This window comes from Mya arenaria, chromosome 17 (assembly GCF_026914265.1).
Source record: "Mya arenaria isolate MELC-2E11 chromosome 17, ASM2691426v1".
NCBI lineage: Eukaryota > Metazoa > Mollusca > Bivalvia > Myida > Myidae > Mya > Mya arenaria.
This window is the reverse complement of record NC_069138.1, coordinates 55210289-55228497: the sequence shown is the minus strand read 5'-3', so window position 1 is coordinate 55228497 and position 18209 is coordinate 55210289. Positions and strand designations below refer to the sequence as shown.

At 33.2% G+C, this 18209-nt stretch overlaps 1 protein-coding gene across 1 annotated transcript; it reads right to left on the bottom strand.

Moving 5' to 3' along the window:
* Nucleotides 1–1589: 1589 nt before the first annotated feature.
* On the bottom strand, nucleotides 1590–9196 carry LOC128224711 (uncharacterized). The gene is made up of 11 exons (XM_052934692.1): nucleotides 8886–9196; nucleotides 8510–8717; nucleotides 7801–7895; nucleotides 7274–7515; nucleotides 6576–6744; nucleotides 6243–6414; nucleotides 5771–5868; nucleotides 5193–5337; nucleotides 4347–4429; nucleotides 2935–3100; nucleotides 1590–2014 (listed from the first exon to the last, which is right to left on the bottom strand). Exons 1-11 carry the CDS (start codon nucleotides 8976–8978, stop codon nucleotides 1887–1889), a joined length of 1599 nt encoding a protein of 532 aa, XP_052790652.1. The 5' UTR covers nucleotides 8979–9196; the 3' UTR covers nucleotides 1590–1886.
* Between the last annotated feature and the right edge of the window lie 9013 nt (nucleotides 9197–18209).

Below are 18209 nucleotides of genomic sequence, written 5' to 3'. Positions count from 1 at the left end.
TTTAGTCTAACCTATCGAAGAAATGGAATGAATGAAGTAGTTTGCAATTGCTCTTTGATCCAATAATGGAGACTACAGCGACAAGCTAGGAACCCAAAAAAATTACCTAGGTCGTCTTTAAAGGCACACGGGTCGAGATTAACCAAATCGAAACACACACCACAAGAAGCCGCGATTTGAAGTTATGTTCAATCTCGGAACATAATATTATATTTGACATTCTCCCACCTCAGAAAAGTAGATCCAATAATTTAACCATGCTAGACATTCTTATCTTGCCAACGGGCGAAGATAAAATGCCCGTATGGAACTTCTTTTTAACGGTCACCACATTATAATTACCTCCCTTGTTGAAGACTGTCGTCAGTAGCATCAAGGAAATCTTGTCTTATGGTAATATTTAGAACGCTAATTAATTATTTCTCACTTCAAATGTCCCCAAAAACAGTTTTCACGCACCATTCAAGAAATAATGCTTCATTTTCCTTAGAACTATTTAAAAAGACCGATTTGACTATTAACATTAACTGGATCACTGCGCGCGTATCCATGACAACCACGTGCTATCGCATATCCATACGCAATTATTTTCACTAAGCACAAAAGAGTTCCAGCAAAAAATACATTTTTGATTAATTTTGTTTAACTGAGGTGGGAGAAAAAGCATCTACCATAGCCGCTCGTGTAAGATAGTTTCCGCAAAACACCCTGCGCGAGGGTCGGGATGAAACTATCTTACACTCTCGGCCATGGAAGATACTTATATGCTTAGCCTAGTTTTCGGTAAATTAAACCATTATGTATTTTGCACTTGTAAAATAGGATATAACTCCGAATGTTTGTAAACAATCTTATTAGAAATAAAGATTGTGTAATTAGTAATATTCCAGCAAGACATTCGTTTATATATTATTTCGTTTTTATAATGAATACTTTTAGAAATAGCGTTGTTCATTATCGTAACAGTAAAACGCGATATTTTCTCTTGATTTCATAAAAAAACGTTCGTCACTTTCTGTATTTGAACTGTAAATGATGTCATGAACATAATAAAAAAATAATAGTTTCTAACCGGGTTTTTGACGTCACCAATTCAAAAAAAACAATTTCATTAAAATTGAGTGTTAATGGTGATTTTATTACTTGATATCATCTCATTATTTACTTATAAATTATAATTATAATTATTACTCATTATTTCATTCCTAATTCAAATTAAGCGACGTAACATAACACACTGTTGGGCCAAAAGAACGTAATAATTATTTCGACATAATAATGATTACTCATCATTGTAATCGTAATATATTATGTATCTTAACAGGTTAATATCATGCACATAAAACCATGTTTGTTATGAAATGCAAATCATCTTTTTGCGCCTCTGTACCAAATTCATGCGTACTAAACACAGTAGAGTAAAAATGGTGAAATCATGTTTTGGAAAAGCAGAGTATAAAACACTTATCGAGTGAAATAAAGTAAATATATAATCCAATATGTATCGATTGTTAACAAATTTAATTTTAGAGCAGAAAAATGGAAACTGCCTATACAATGTTGATATATTTATTTCCATGATATTTGTTTTAAGCATGTGTATGAGTTGTATATGTAGTACACATATAGAAGTTGTATTAATTTGGAATCAATTGCATAATGAACAATTAAATTGTATTAATGTTTGTTTTAGAAATTAAGTGTGAATCTAAAGATAATATTTACAAATATTCGAAAGATGAAGTTTGAAGTAAATAACTAAATATTAAATACATATGGTTGCTATCCAATGCTTTATGTTTATAATTCAGCTTAAATCAGAGCATTACAGTTGCTAGTGTGTATGCTACCAAATAATCAGTACATTATAAACACGTATTTTAATATTATAGTCTTGAGGTTGTTTGTTTCTTTGGCTTCAAATGTCTGCGCATGATTTTTCCAGACGGCGTTCTTGGTACTTCCTGTATGAATTCAACCCCACCGCGCAGGCGCATATGGGGAGCCACATGATCTGCAAAATATAAACATTTCACTGTATATCTTATGTATTATCTTAATGTGAAGCAAAGTTATAAAAGTTACAGGGACAACTAATTTAATTTTACAATATGTCACCAACCATGTTTCGTACAATGCTATACCTTTTTGCTTATGGTAATTAGACCCATGCATATTCTAAGAACGCACTTCAAAGACCTAAACATAAAGTTTGACCCAGTGTCAGTCGTATTTGCTTTAAACACATTGCATATTACAAACAAACCTTTAGTGAAATATTAACTTATAGTAGGTAAACTCATGCACACAATTGCAATAAATTTACGTAAATGCTAAGGAATCACAGGTTTTACAATAATAGTTAGTTCTGCAATCCCTCTTGTGTCTCACGTGCAGGTTTTGTATGGCTTTAAGTAGCGAACAATTAGCATAAAACTACTTATGCCATCATATTTACGACAAGATCATCACAACATTTAGTGACAATACCCTACCATCAATGTGCTAATAAATATCCAACTACTGACGTTTTACGACCAGATTATACCATGTGTGATATATGGGACAAAACGCCAACATGCACAAATTGGGAAAAACCCTGCCGTACCATATTCTACGATATCTTACCACGCATGCTTAACAATGTCTTCAATGCACGTAAGGTTTGGTAATCCAACCAAACACGTATTGATAAATTCATTCCGTGCACGTATTTGACAAAACCCTTCCATGCACATATTGAAAAACAATGCCTCCCTTGTCCGTATAAAACCAGATTCTACCATGCATGTATCGAACAAAACCTCTACCATGCATCTATTGAACAAAACCTCTACCCTGCATATATTGAACAAGCTCCAATCATGCATTTTTGGACAACACCGTACCGTTTGGGACACTATTTATGCACTACCATGTTTAACGATTTCGTACCATGCACGTATTGGACAATATCCTTGGCTGTGATGTGACTCCCAGTCTGTCTTACAACATACGCTCTGGGTAATTCCCCCGCATCGGGGTCGGGGATTCCAATCACGGCGGCGTCTGCGACGCCTGGGTGCTTCACTATGATATCTTCGAGGTACGCAGGTGCCACCTGGTCAGTAGAACATTTAACTCATATAATATTCATTTTATTAAGTCTTTTAGTCACATCAATTCAAAGGAAAATTTATTTTTATGTTTCAAAGAGTATACACGTAAGCTCATCTCAGACCTCAATATGTATCGATTTTACATTTATTACATTTATTAGTCGGCGCCCAGAAGGGCGCCGACTATATTTGATATTACTTTAGAAATATTCCAACTTAGGGACTAGTTCATAAATTGCAGAACAATGCTTTCAATAGTTTAGTGATAAAATATGAAGGTTTTGAATGTTTTAAAAAAACTTTACTCTTTAATTGATAATGAAACTTTAAATTATATTAGCCCTGCTTATCATTTTGAAAATTTTGATTTAAATACCAACTCAATCATAACAACTCGGCCATCTCCGAGATAGATACAGGCCGAGGTGTTCCGATTGATATCAATAGATGAAGGTTACACGGTACTATTACAATATCCGTTATGTTTGTAAACCTCCTACGCAGTAATCTCCCTTGGTGACGGCAAAAATACCGAGTTTTGAAAATTTAACCTTGAGCTTAATTGTTTGTTTTGAAAATGTCATTCGAAAGAATGAACTCCAGATAATTCCCTCTTGATGTATATTAGTTGTATGATTATCCCCGTTCTACATACTCATATGAGTGAAATGTGTTACAAAAAATTATACAAAATATAAAGCAAAGAATTCACATAACATGCCGGTACAAATAAAAGGTGAATTTCATGTTATTGAAATCTATGTATTAGACCATATTTCTTCCGAAGAAACGTATGTATATTTTTGTTATAATTTAATTTTAACCGAAGGATTAGCTTGGGAAACCCCCCAGAATATCTATAATTCCGGGCTTAAACTATTGTAACAATATTTTAATATTAACCATAATGTCCTTCAAGCATATGTACACCCAACATAAAAACAAATATTATCACTGAAATAATAACCATTTTTGGTTATCTGCATGCACGTTTTTCTTCTAAGTTCATTGCGCCGACTTGATGCTATGCATCAACTTTTTTTCTTGTTAATGATATGTTGTTTACAACTATCAGTATCCACTACGGTTATTGTTCAATATGTTGAAATATCATTCAATAATGTCATGACATCCAATTTTTGTACAAGGAGAGAAACCGTTATCATTGTGAGTTTAATTCAGAATTTAAAAACTGTATAATCTTTGGCAAATGTATATATTGAGATTATTCACGAGATATATTTTTACCTGAAGACCTTTATATTTGATCAGTTCCTTTAAACGATCCACTATGAAGAGAAAACCATCCGAATCTAAATACCCTATGTCTCCTGAAGAAAACAAAAAACAGATGATTCAGCGAGACGCTTTCGTTATATATCCCAAAACAACGAGGATGAACGTCAATTACAATGCAATGGAAATTGTAAGAAAAAGCTCAGCAACCAACCATGTATACAATTATGTCCCAATTTTAACAATTTAAGGAAACACTTAAAACCTTATTTTTGCCATAGGTCTACGCAACAAAAATATATCTACCATGTATTAATACTACGATCAAACTGATACGATAGTTATAGTTTAATCGATTTTTTTCGAATAAAGATATTCAAAACCTCTCTATTGACCATTGGTACTTTTCACAACAATGTAATTAGTAATTCATGGTTGCTATAAATGGTGTAAACATTTAAAGCCTTACTATACGAATCGTCGCAAAGCGGTGTTTGAACAGTAATAGTAAAATGGATAATTTTTGATTATTGAACACCTCTGAAAACATATTGACCTATGATAAAAAAAATCCCACCCTCAATAATTGATCAAAATAGTTGGCCTTGCTTGAACCCCTTATCTTGCCCAAGGCCAAAGATCAAAAAGTACCCGTGGGAACTACGTTTTAGTTTTTGTTTGGGTAGAAAAATCTTCTACCTTGGCCGCTCGTGTGAGATTAATCTCAGGTTCTTCCCAACCCGCGTGAAGTCTTTTCTTCTGCGGAAATTTGATAAACCTCGTTTCAAAAAACACTATTAATCTTACACACTCAACCATGGAAGATAGTTATTAATATTGTGTATATCATTATATTACCGGTTTTAAAAAAGCCGTTTTGGTCAAATGTCAGTCTTGTAGCTACATCGTCGTCAAGGTAACCAGTTGTCACCATTTCACCTTTCACTCGGATTTCTCCTGTTTTGTTCCTTGCTAACTCCTCTTCTGTTTCGGGATCGAATATCTAAAACAAAACAAAAACAATCTTGATACTCAGTTATATTCGAAAACAAAAAAGTTTTAATAATAACGTTAAAACGAGCAATCAATCTTTATCAGTTATCATTTAGATAATGGTAATGTGTTAGCTCATCTATAAGGTTAATGTAGAAGTATTTCGTTTTGAAAGCGGAAGCAGAAAGTGACAACAAATAAAAACGAATTGTACCATATGCTATGCCTTTTTTTTTACGTTTGTATACATGTAGGCATATGCATGTATTAGTCATGTAAATATGTGTCACATCCTAGATTCAAAGCTGTCTTTAACGCAAACATGATTTAAAAGTATGTTCTTAATAACTTGTACGAAAAGTATATATGTTATTGTCAGCAGAGTGGAAATAAGGAGGACTTATTGAGTGTGTGTAGGAAAAAAAGATGTAACCAAACACTACCTTGAGAGTCGTGCCTATTGGAGAAACACCGTTGGAACCAAGACGATGGCGATCAGTTGTGTTTCCAGAGTTGTACCCCGTTTCTGTTAGACCATAAGCTACAAGAACGTGAATTTGTTTGCTTGTAAAGTGTTTCTGTTGTCCTAGTAACGAGAATGTTATATTGAACAAAGCAATACTGAGGTGTTATGCTTTGTAAATGATGATCGCAAATGCCTGTTAAAACGTATTCGAAACGTATCCGTGTGTCTTTTAATGTAAACTAGATTTTACTGACTTTATTATGTCATGAATTCTTAATTCTTACAGAGATCAATGCTGAATATGTTTTTGTTAAACATTGAATTGTTTTTAAATTTATAATGCAATCAGTAAAACGAAATTGATTGTTTTAAAATTTCAAAAATTGATCACTCTCTACGTATATTTTTCATGCATTACAAACTTAAAAAATACGAAAAAGTCAACATACACTGCGATATAAATGGAACATTAAAAAGCTGCCGTAAATGCTCCTCTACACCAACCCCCATTGGCGCCGCTGCTGACATCACGAAACGAACGCTGCTGACGTCATAAGTGCGACATTCCGGGAATTTGACTAACGAAGCGGCCATAGCTGGAACCACTTGAATTAAATTCGCCTGTTTCGAAAAGGTCATAACATATGATTATATTATATCAATATTCTCTTTAGTTATTCATTACTAAATAAGGAAAACAGAAATCAATTTAAGTTGAAGCATTGGTAAATTAATAAGGAATAGTTAAACTATTACCTTTTAAAATTTACAACCACACTCACCTTGTACTTTTCGATATTCGCAAAGAACTTTTCCGTACTCCACCTATCCATGAGAACAACTTTAAGCCCATTATAAAGGCTGGTTCCCAGTACTGAGTGAAGTCCATAATGGTGAAAAACGGGCAGGGCCAATACCGACACTTCTCCGGGCTGGTGCTGTTTATTGTACCTGAGATGGAACAGTTTGCATTGAAATGATTGCACATTCGTTAAAGATACCAACGACTTGCTTTCTAAAGAAAACTGCACTCAAGGTTGACTGCACCTAACACATTAACATCATTAAGGTTGCATTTAGCATATACTTCTTTTCATAAATGTTAGGGAAATACATTGCCGTGTCTTTTTAAGAGAGAAAAAACATTCAGGGAATTTTCCTCCATCAAAAATATCATTTGAACTTGTAATTTCACTCATAATGTTGCGGTTTGAATGTACACATGTATACCGTTTACATGTACTAGGTACCGTTTTAGCCTCAAACACGCTGAAAAAAACTGTCTAACTCCGGATAGTAAAACACAACTAAACTTCCACTGCAATGACTATATTTAAGCCCGTCAAAACCCCACGGTTTGATCCAGTGCCAGTGTACAAATAAATGATTTATAGTCATTTTCGCGGATACCTCTTACTCCTCTAGCAGTTTTGGTTAGTTTCGTGTTGAAATGCCAATATTTTCGAACAAACATACATACTGTATCTGCATCATATTTGCAATTATGTTGACATGCGTCAGTTTCACGAATTTCGGCAACCCGGTAGTTCCGCTAGAGGAGAGAAGAAGAGCTGTGGACTTTGAAGGATCTACTTCCGGTTTGTATCGAAGCTGACCGGAAGTGAGGAGACTTCGAAAAGGTATGAAACCATCACAGTCCTCACCAAGCACTATGAGTTTGTTCAGAAGTTTTGGTCTTGCCAAAGACACGGTCGCAAGTTTCTAAAATTAAATATAAATATGAAAGAAAAGTTCAATTAAATATATTAAATTCATTCATTAAATATAAAGTTTGATAAATATAATGTGAGATTCGCTCTAAAGAACAAACTATTAGCTCAAACGTTCTGAAAGACTTGTACTCCTCATCTGTTGAAACGTTAATATTTGAAAACATTCAATTCAATACATGTTACACAATACATTTTAAACGAACACATTATATATCTATGCATATGTGCTAACACTTTAACTCAGGATCATTATTGAACAAAGGTAAGATCATACCATCCGATGAACCATAGAGCTGATGCGTGTTGTAAGTTCCGGGATCGTCAGAAGAAACTTAACATAACATTTACTGAATCGTCTTTCTAGTTCCTCTTAAATAGAAAAACATAAACACGTAATGAATAAGCTACAGTAATCGTTTAATGTGAATTGATCCAAATTATATCTGTGTTTCCAATTTAAGAGTTTAGTTATTTCTGACTTTTTATGAGAGCTAAATTGTGAAGACAAACGTCATCTGATATAAAATATTACACCAAGTCTGTTTAATTGGTAGAAACCAGTGCTTAAGTGTTCGTTTAAGAGGCAAAAAAGTATGACCCCTGGTAGGGCTCGAGCCTGTTACCTCTTTGGTGAGAGGCGGACACTTTTACCACTAGAACATAGTTGAACATAATTAGAATAAAGCAATTTGCGACAACGCGTCACGTATTAATAATGTTATTCTCATGCTAACGTTTGTATAAGCTGATTGAACTCTTATTTTGCCACTTTATTTACTAGTTTTTAATGCAATTTAAATAGCAAAGTAATGCAATCTAATAGCTGAAAGCTTGTGTAAAAGGCCGCTGCAATATCATACTTAATTAGCGGCTAAAATTAACAACAACATAATGCGTACTTTATATATGATTAAAATTAAAGTGCCGTACTAATAGCTGTTGAAAACAAGAACACTATCATCTAAATAAAATAAAAAAAATACCATCTGGGTATAACGGTGACGCAGTAAGAAACGTTCCACCAATCAAGTTGACAGCATACCAAACCAACGGATACTCTATCGTATTGAATGTAAGTGCACATAAAACGTCTCCCTGCCTTAATCCGAGATCGAACAAACCGCTCGCTATTTGTTCAATACGGTCAGCGCACTGGCTGTATGTTATATAACGCTCTGTTTCAGGATTAACCTGCACATTTTGGAAGAAAAAAAACACAACATGTTGATATAAATGTATCCTATTTTATAGGTCCAGAAATTCTGTTTTCCATTATTTGCTGAATAATTAGCTTGGAGTTTGCATTGATTTTATATGAAAGCCCAGATGATTACTGATATTTTAAGAAAACATGCATACCAGTGCCACAAGATCTCCATATTTTCTCATCCGGTCAACTTGGAAGCGGCCGAGGTTGACCACAGGTACGTTGAATGTAGTATCACTGGACATGGTTTATCCTCAAACACAACAACCTCTGCCTTTTATAAGAATTGTATGTTTCAATGCAGATAATTTTGCATTTTCGTATGTTGCAATTGAACACAAGCGCGTGAATACAAATAATTTACGCAGAGCAAGTCACTTTATGTAATAAAAAATCACCAATTGAAATGTGTTGATAAAACGTAAAACATAGTCCTTTAGTCGTATGCAGGTTAAACACTATGAATAAGATTGTCAGTAAATTGTTAAAGTGATAATATCAGTGCTATTACTGTGTGTATGCATTTGTTATCAAAGCTTCCCTGAGTATATTAGGTTGTTAACTGATAACAGTATACACTCATGCAGGACAATACAAACTTTAGAACATTTAACTCTAGAAGTTTAAGTTACTGATTAAGTTGTCCTAATTTCCGAACCTAGCTTATTTCATATCTTGCAAAAACGACACGCACGTTACTACATCAGTTACATGGACCAATTTCAACTGTTTTCTTTCCAGCCCACGTTGTGATATAGCTGCTAGAGATTGATTCTCTAAACATAGAACAAAATGGTAGGGTTAGGGATAAAAACCTCATTAATGTTAGCTCGGTTCTTCTATTCATATATTTGCAAGTGTTTGTTCTGGTTTAATATACTAGTACCACATTTTTTGATAGCTATCAGTACGTGTATGGGATGTGGTAAGTTATATAGTAACACATATGTTGATAGCTACCAGTGCATGTATGGAATGTTGTATAATTTGCTAGTAAAACGTCTGTTGATAGCTACGAGTGCATGTTTAGGATGTGGTATGATATGCTAGTAACACGCGTATGTTGATAGTTACCGGTGCATGTATAGGATGTGGTATGGTATGCTAGTAGCACGTCTGTTGATAGCTACCAGTGCATGTATAGGATGTGGTATGGTATGCTAGTAACACGTCTGTTGATAGCTACCAGTGCATTTATAGGATGTGGTATGAAATGCTAGTAACACGTCGGTTGATAGTAACCGGTGCATTTATAGGATGTGGTATGAAATGCTAGTAACACGTCGGTTGATAGTTACCGGTGCATTTATAGGATGTGGTATAATAGGCTAGTAACACGTCTATTGATAGCTGCCTGTGCATACAGGGAATATTGTATAATATGCTAGTAACACGTCTATTGATAGCTACCATTGCATGAATGGGATGTTGTATAATAGGCTAGTAACACGTCTGTTGATAGCTGCAAGTGCATATAGAGGATGTTGTATAATATGCTAGTAACACATCTGTTGATAGCTGCAAGTGCATGCATGGGATGTTGTATAATATGCTAGTAACGCGTCTGTTAATAGCTACCAGTGCATGTATGGGGTGTGGTATGATATGCTAGAAACACATATGTTGAAAGCTGCCAGTGCATGCATGGGATGTGGTATAATATGCTAGTAAGTTGATAGCTGAAAGTGCATGTATGGGATGTGGAATAATATGCTAGTAACGCGTCTTTTGATAGCTACCAGTGCATGTATGGAATTTGGTATGATATGCTAGGAACACGTCTGTTGAAAGCTGCCAGTGCATGCATGGGATGTGGTATAATATGCTAGTAAGTTGATAGCTGAAAGTGCATGTATGGGATGTGGAATAATATGCTAGTAATGTGTCGTTTGATAGCTACCAGTGAATGTATGGAATTTGGTATGATATGCTTGTAGCCTCATAACATAAGGCAATTATTGCATAAACTTAGAAGTGACAAAAGTCAGCGGTCAGTGGTTAGAGTGCCGTGTCGTTTTAGACCTGCTTAGACAGCGATGATTGGTGTGCCAACTGGTTTTAGACCTGCTTAGACAGCGATGATTGGTGTGCCAACTGGTTTTAGACCTGCTTAGACAACGATGATTGGTGTGCCAACTGGGTTTAGACCTGCTAGACAGCGATGATTGGTGTGCAAACTGGTTTTAGACCTGCTGAAGCAGTGTTTGCTAGAATGCTGCATCTCGTTTGACCTGCTAATACAGCGGTCATTCCTTTAGACATTATCTGACAGTTGTACATAAGTGACCTTTCACGTTATATCTGCTTAGACAGCGTTGGCTGGCTTAAGTGCCGCGTCACGTTAGACTTGCAGAGACAGCTGTTGGTGGAGTGCCGTGTTGTTTTACACCTGTTGGGACTGCGGCTATTGGTATAGCTAGTCGCGTGAGATTTATGTTGGGGTTTATGTTAAAACTTTTAGCTACTGAGCTTGTTTCTGCAGTTTTTCACATAAGTATTACTTATACACCGTTAAGTGGAGTGCCGCGTCGCGTTAGACATGCTATGACAGCGGTTGCTGGAATGCCGCGTCGGCTATGACCTGCTGAAACAGCGCTGTCTGAAATGCACTGGTCTAAAAAGGGCCGCGTTTCGTCTGACTTGCTGCGACTGCGGCGGCTTGAGTGTCGCGTTGTTTTAGGTCTACTTATAAGGCGGTAATAAAGAATACCTGAAACCTAGCACGATATTAAATGCTTTAGTTGTTCTTATAATTTATATAGAAACAAAATTTTATAAAATACAAAAAATACTGAGATTTAATAATATATCAGTCAGAAAATGCAATTCATATTATTCAATTTGCCAAAACATGTATTTTTTATTGTTTAAACAATTTAAATCATACATATTTTTTTCAAAAAAGTGTTGTGTAAGATGTAACATTAAGAATTTTGCATGCTTTGCTTTATTTTTGAGAGTATTTGTAAATAGTTCAACTGTAATGCCAACATTCTGCAGTCATTTCAGCAATACATATCTAATAAAAACTTTACAAAAATCATACATAAACTATAGACTAAAACTAAATCTATAATACTCTCAAAATTAAGTATATACAAAACATACGTAAGAGCTCTTTAATTCAATATTGAAATGTGTGAACTTTCTTTCAGTTTTATATAAACTTGATATAAGAACGGGTTTTAAAAAGCTGCACTCTCATAGATATATCATTGTTACAACTTTTTTTAATTTTTGTCTAGGAAAGAGCAATTCTTTGCATAATTATTTGCCAACCAATAATAAAAGATTGCTGACAAAAATTCAGATCGCAGATTTTCATATTTCCGTTCGAAAATTAATGTTTTATGGCTTAAACCGTTACTAACGGTTTAAGAAAAATGCATAAAACATCAATTTTTAAACTTATAGATAAAGAATTGATTTCATTTTTTGTCAGCAGTCTTATATAACTGGTTTCCGTGGATTTTCGCCATAATTGACTCGTTCCAAGACAAAAAATAAAATCATTGTCAAAACGTTAAATCTGTGGGAGTTAAGCTTTGATAGTGAACTGTTTTGATTGATTGATTAACAAGAAATGTTTTTGGGGAAAAGTCAGGCAGTTAAACATTTACATAAAGGCGTAGATTATAAGTATCTTCCATGGCCGAGAGTGTAAGATAGGTACATCCCGACCCGAGCGTAGGGTGTTTTGCGGAAACGTGGTTTACCGAGAACCTATCTTACACCAGCGGCTATGGTAGATGCTTTTTCTCCCACCTCAGTTAACAAAATTACGTAAAAAGGTATTTTTGCTGGAACCCTTTTGTGCGTAGTGAAAAAAATGCGTAGGGACATTTGATAATTCGTGGTTGTCATGGATATGTGCGCAGTGATTCAGATTATGTAAATAGTCAAATCGGTTTTTAAAATAGTTCTGAGGAGAGTGAAGCATTATTTCTTGAAAGGTGCGTGAAAACTTTTTAATGGTGACATTTGAAGCGGGAAATAATTAATTAGTATTCTAAATATTGCCACAAGACAAGGTTTCTATGATACTACAGACGACAGTCTTTAACAAGGGAGGTAATTACAATGTGATGACAATTAAAAAGGAGTCCCATATTGTCGCGAACATCGCGAAATAACATACTTTTATTCTAATATGAGTTAGTTAAATATACAATACTTTTGAGATTGATTCTTATGTTAAACAGATGTTATATGGTTATCATTTGTTTAAACTTTAATTTGTATTACCTTAAGCTTTTTTTACAATATTACAGTTTAATCGTTTAAGTATAACATTTTTTCATTTGCACCGTTGACCTTGTAACTAATCGCTATGAGTCTACCGGTGTTATTCAACGGTGTCATTGCTCCGGCGGAGTCGCACGAATATCACAGGAATTCGTGCTACTCACAATACTCGTGCACTTCATGTTTGTTTTGGCGGTAAATAATAGTATAAAAGGCCTTTGTTGGGCGTTTAGAAGAGAGTTGAAAAAAGTTAGAATAAAAAAGAGTTAAAAAGTGAATTAAAAGGAATTATAATTAAAAAGAGTTACAAGTGATTTAAAAGGAGTTAAATAAAAAGAATTTATAAAGGTTTATAACATCGGACTATCAATTATAAATTGGATATATGACAAATTGTTGGATTATAATAGTTAGAAAGTGTTAACATCTGGAAATAAATTCATTACTTACTATTCACTATTTAGGACATTTACTGTGAATTGTTATTGGAATTAAAATTGTTAAAACTGTATAAATAAAGAAAGACACAGTGAAAAATTGTGTTTGTGGTCTTTCATAAAGTTAAGACCAAAACTCTAATGTGGCTAAAATAAAAACACCGCCACACATATGGGTCCTTGTTTTATCTTTGCCCGTTGGCAAGATAAGAATTTCTAGCATTGTTAAATTTTTGGATCTACTTATCTGAGGTGGGAGAAAAATGAATCTTTATACAATGCATGCTTATGTTTTTGTTTCCAAAAAGTGTTCACCTATTTATTTTACTTGCATATAAGTTGAGACATTTTGTCATAATACGTACACATTGCATGTTTGCGTGTATTCATAAAAATTCACAAGGCAAGAATAACAAATTTGATATTTCAAGATCTTTGAAATGCTAACTTTATAAAGATTAAAACAGGAACACATGAGTTATTTCAACCAATCAATGTAAATTCCTTTGTTGCATTTGAAATCAGATTAAACTGACAACGGATGTCTTGACTATATTCGTTTGCAGTTTTATGTACCAAAATACATGTTCGTGTACGTAGGCTTGACTATAACAAAACACATATAATCACTTTCTTATTCAATTCATGTTAATGTAGAACAGTACAATCCCTATTTCTATAGATAGTGTTCGCTATATTTTCTGTTTTAGTCAAAAGGAAGTTACACAGAAGCAATCGTATTGAATGACTGTAGTTAGATTTTGTAGCTTTGGTTGAAGTATTTTAGATAACCGGGTTTAAAAAAAATCACATTTCTCTTTAGTTAAATACAGACTGAGTGAAATTATGATAAGAGTCTATCATAAAAATAATACGCTTTCATTAACAATAGTGTCAAGACCCGTGTTATGAGAAAGCGGAAGGAGCTGATGACCTCCGGGCACCGGGTTACAGACGATGTCACACGCCTCAACACGGCCCTTATTAATAGACTGTATCTTAACGACCAGATAGAGACTGCTATTGGTTCTTTAATGGATCAGTTTTTGGACAGACACACGAGAAAGAACGAGTGAAATTTAAAATTTATGATGCCATCAGTGAGAACATTGCAGACTACAGACTGAGACGAAACCAGAAGTAGTGTGTGCTATATATAATTATTGCTTCATATTATTTCTATGTTGCACAACTTATATTTGTTATTTGATTTCGAAGCCATATTGTCTTGATTTCATTCAGATCTTTTCATCTCTAAAAACATATAAAATTATATGGATCGATAAAGGACCCACCTATTAAACCTATAATACTTATATTTTATTCTGGTGTAGTCTTCTTGATCTATATAAGTGTTATGTTAATCAACAATGAAAACAATGATCTTTAAATGTCATAGTTGTTATTATAGGACAGTTGGGGTTGCTCTTATGTAAGAAGTTCTCTGTGTCGCTTGATTTTGCACTAACTTGTCACATATGTTAGACCAATGGTAAAAATAACATCAATTCCAGATTTTTTCATAGAATGTTGTTATTTATATATATATATACTTATTTCTTTTTTTTTCTTCTTTTTTTCTCTTTATTTTCTTGATAAAAAATAATAATAACTTAATATTACTCAACCCCAACAGGTAAAGACAATGTTATCCGTCTGTGACAGCCATATTATAGTCAAATAATCGACCCTTATTATACACTAGGTTACTAGATAGATCAAATATTTGATCCTCTTTTACTGTTATTGAGAGAATATTTGTCATATATTCCAACCATATAAATTGAAGTGTTACTACTTTATGTAAATAGATAGTTTTGAATATTGTAGAAATTAGAGTAACCATGAATTTGTACTTTCCATGTATAAAGTGAAAACTAGTTTTTCATTTTTGCTTTTTTTGTTTTGGCTTTATGCTTCCTTTGATTGAATATTTAAACATGCATTGTATAGTTAGTGTTTTGTACGTAATAATGTTTGTCAAGATTATATTATTATATAAGTGTAGTTACAACTATTATAGATTACTGATTAGCTGACACAACCTTTACTTATGTCTAATTTATCATTGTGTTCCTACAACTGCCGTGGGCTAAACAATACTAAAAACGCCTTGATATTTTTTACAAACAAGAAACAAGTTGATATTGCCTGTATTCAGGAAACATATTTTACAAATGAACTTGAGACAATGATATATTCAGAATGGAACGAAGATTGTTTTTTTAGTAATGGTAAATCTAACGCTAGAGGAGTAGCTATTTTTATCAAGAATTACTTTTATGTAAAAATAATAAATGTATTGAAAGATAATTGTGGAAACTTTCTTCTCCTTGAATTATTGTACAATGACGTGCCCTTCCTGTTAGCCAATATATATGCACCAAATAAAGACTGTCCTACATTTAATAACATTGATAAGTATATGATTTGTGGACATTATAATCTTGTGCTTAATCCAGAATTAGACTACAAAAATCATAGATCGGTAAACAACAATACTAAAGCTCGAAAAACCTTGTTAAACATTATCGCTGATAGAGGCTTGTTAGATCCTTATAGAGAATTACACTGGGAGACAAAAACATATAGTTTACATGGAGAAGATTAAACACGTGAAGGCTTGATTTTTTTATTACAAATAATATGATGAATTATGTTAGAAAGTGTGATACAGATATTTGCTACAAATCTGATCATTCAATTGTTGTTATAGAATTATGTTTTTCAAAAGCTAAACATGGCAAGGGCCTTTGGAAATTTAATAACTCACTTTTATCTCAAATTGATTATTTAGACGGTGTTAAAAAAAATTGATGAGATTATTTTACAATATTGTGTTCCAGTATATGATTGTAATGCTGTATTAGAAATGGACAGATCAGAAATTCAATTTGTAATAAATGATGAATTATTTCTAGAAACTATGTTAATGGAAATTAGAGGTAAAACGATATCATATAATAGTTATAAATCAAAGGAGAGGAATAGAGGAATAGGCTAGAGGAAAAGTTGCTACATGATATTTTAGAATTACAAAAAAATCATTCAGAAACTAACAAAGATCAACTACTTATTTTAGAGACAGAGCTTAGTGAATTAAGAAACAATAAACTGAAGGAATATGTAACAAGGTCTAGGGCAAATTGGGTAGAAAATGGAGAAAAGGCTACTACTTTTTTTTGCAATTTAGAAAAAAGAACTATTGCTGATAAGCATATACCATTTATTGAAAAAGATGATGGTTCTCATATTTTGGAACAAGAGGAAATTTTGAAAACTTGTCATGTGACTTTGATTTACAAACTGAACTTATAATTGTAACTATAATGTACTTAACAATCAGCAGTCAAACTCTCTAGAGGGTCTTTTAACATATAAAGAGGTTGCAGATACTGTCAAACAAATGAAAAATGATGAAAGTCCAGGCTGTGATGGTTTTACAGTAAACTTTTATAAAATGTTTTGGAAAGATATTGGAAAATTTATTTTAAGAGCAATTAATCATGCCTTTTTGTCTAATTCATTTTCTAGAAATATCAAATTGGGAACAATTGTATGTATACCAAAAGACGGTAAGCCTAAACAGTTTTTGAAGAATTGCAGACCTATTACTCTCTTAAATGTTATTTACAAAATAGCTTCAGGAAGTATAGCCAACAGATTGAAAAACGTTTTTTACATACCTAAGTTTCAAAAGATCAAACAAGATTCATAAAAGGTCGAAATATAAGTGAAAACACATTGTTGTATGATATTATGAAAACATGTGATGATAAGAAAATTCCTGGCCTAGTGATGCTGATTGATTTTGAAAAGGCGTTTGATTCCATATCTTTTAATTTCATTGAAAAAACTTTGTCTCTGTTCAAATTTGGTGATATGTTTAAAAATGGATAAGAATGTTTATGTATAATACTGAAGTGGCGACCCAATTAAATGGACACCTTTCTGAGTTTTTTAAGATAGGAAAAGGATGTAGACAAGGGGACCCTATTTCTCCATATTTGTTTATTTTATGTTCAGAAATTCTGGCAATTATGATAAGAAACAATCAAACTGTAAAGGGTATTGTAATTTATGGTGAGGAGTATAAGATCTCACAATTTGCTGATGATACATCTCTTCTGTTAGATGGTACTGAGGATACAGTGAAAAAGGTTGTAGATTTGTTGTATCATTTTTCACAATTTCAGGGCTCAAAGTTAATTATGATAAGACCAAATTAGTTTGGATAGGACCACTGAAATACTCATCACAAATAAAACAAAATTTAAATTATCATGGGGCGATACTAGATTCAACTTGCTTGGGTTACATTTTGATGTTGATTTAAATCAAATGGGTAAGATAAATTTTGATGAAAAAATGTTAAATGTTAAAAACAGTATCTCATATTGGAAAAAGAGGAAACTTACACCAATTGGCAGGCTAACGGTAGTTAAGTCACTTTTACTACCAATATTCACACACCTTTTCATTAGTTTACCTCATCCAACAAATGATTTTGTTAAAGAGCTAAACGATTTATTTTTGAGTTTGTGTGGAATGGAAAAGCAAAAATTAAGAGTAACATTTTCAAAAAAGATTTTCCAGAAGGTGTTATTAATATGATTGATATTACAAGTTATATTTATAGCTTAAAATTAAAATGGATAAGAAATTGTATACTGAATGGTAGTAGTAAATGTTTCAAATTAATGTCTGTATTATTTGATGTAAATAAAATGTTGAATTGTGGTAAGAAATTTTGTGAAATTATATGTCAAAGATGTCAAACACATTCTGGAAAGA

What these genes read in the sequence shown, in the direction of transcription:
- LOC128224711 (XM_052934692.1), bottom strand. Translation starts at nt 8,978, where the DNA reads ATGTCCAGTGATACTACATTCAACGTACCTGTGGTCAACCTCGGCCGC. An exon ending in AAACGGCTTTTTTAAAACCG is followed by an intron (nt 4,430 to 5,192) that starts GTAATATAATGA and finishes TGTTTTCTTCAG; the next exon opens with GAGACATAGGGTATTTAGAT. An exon ending in TCAAATATAAAGGTCTTCAG is followed by an intron (nt 3,101 to 4,346) that starts GTAAAAATATAT and finishes TCTACTGACCAG; the next exon opens with GTGGCACCTGCGTACCTCGA.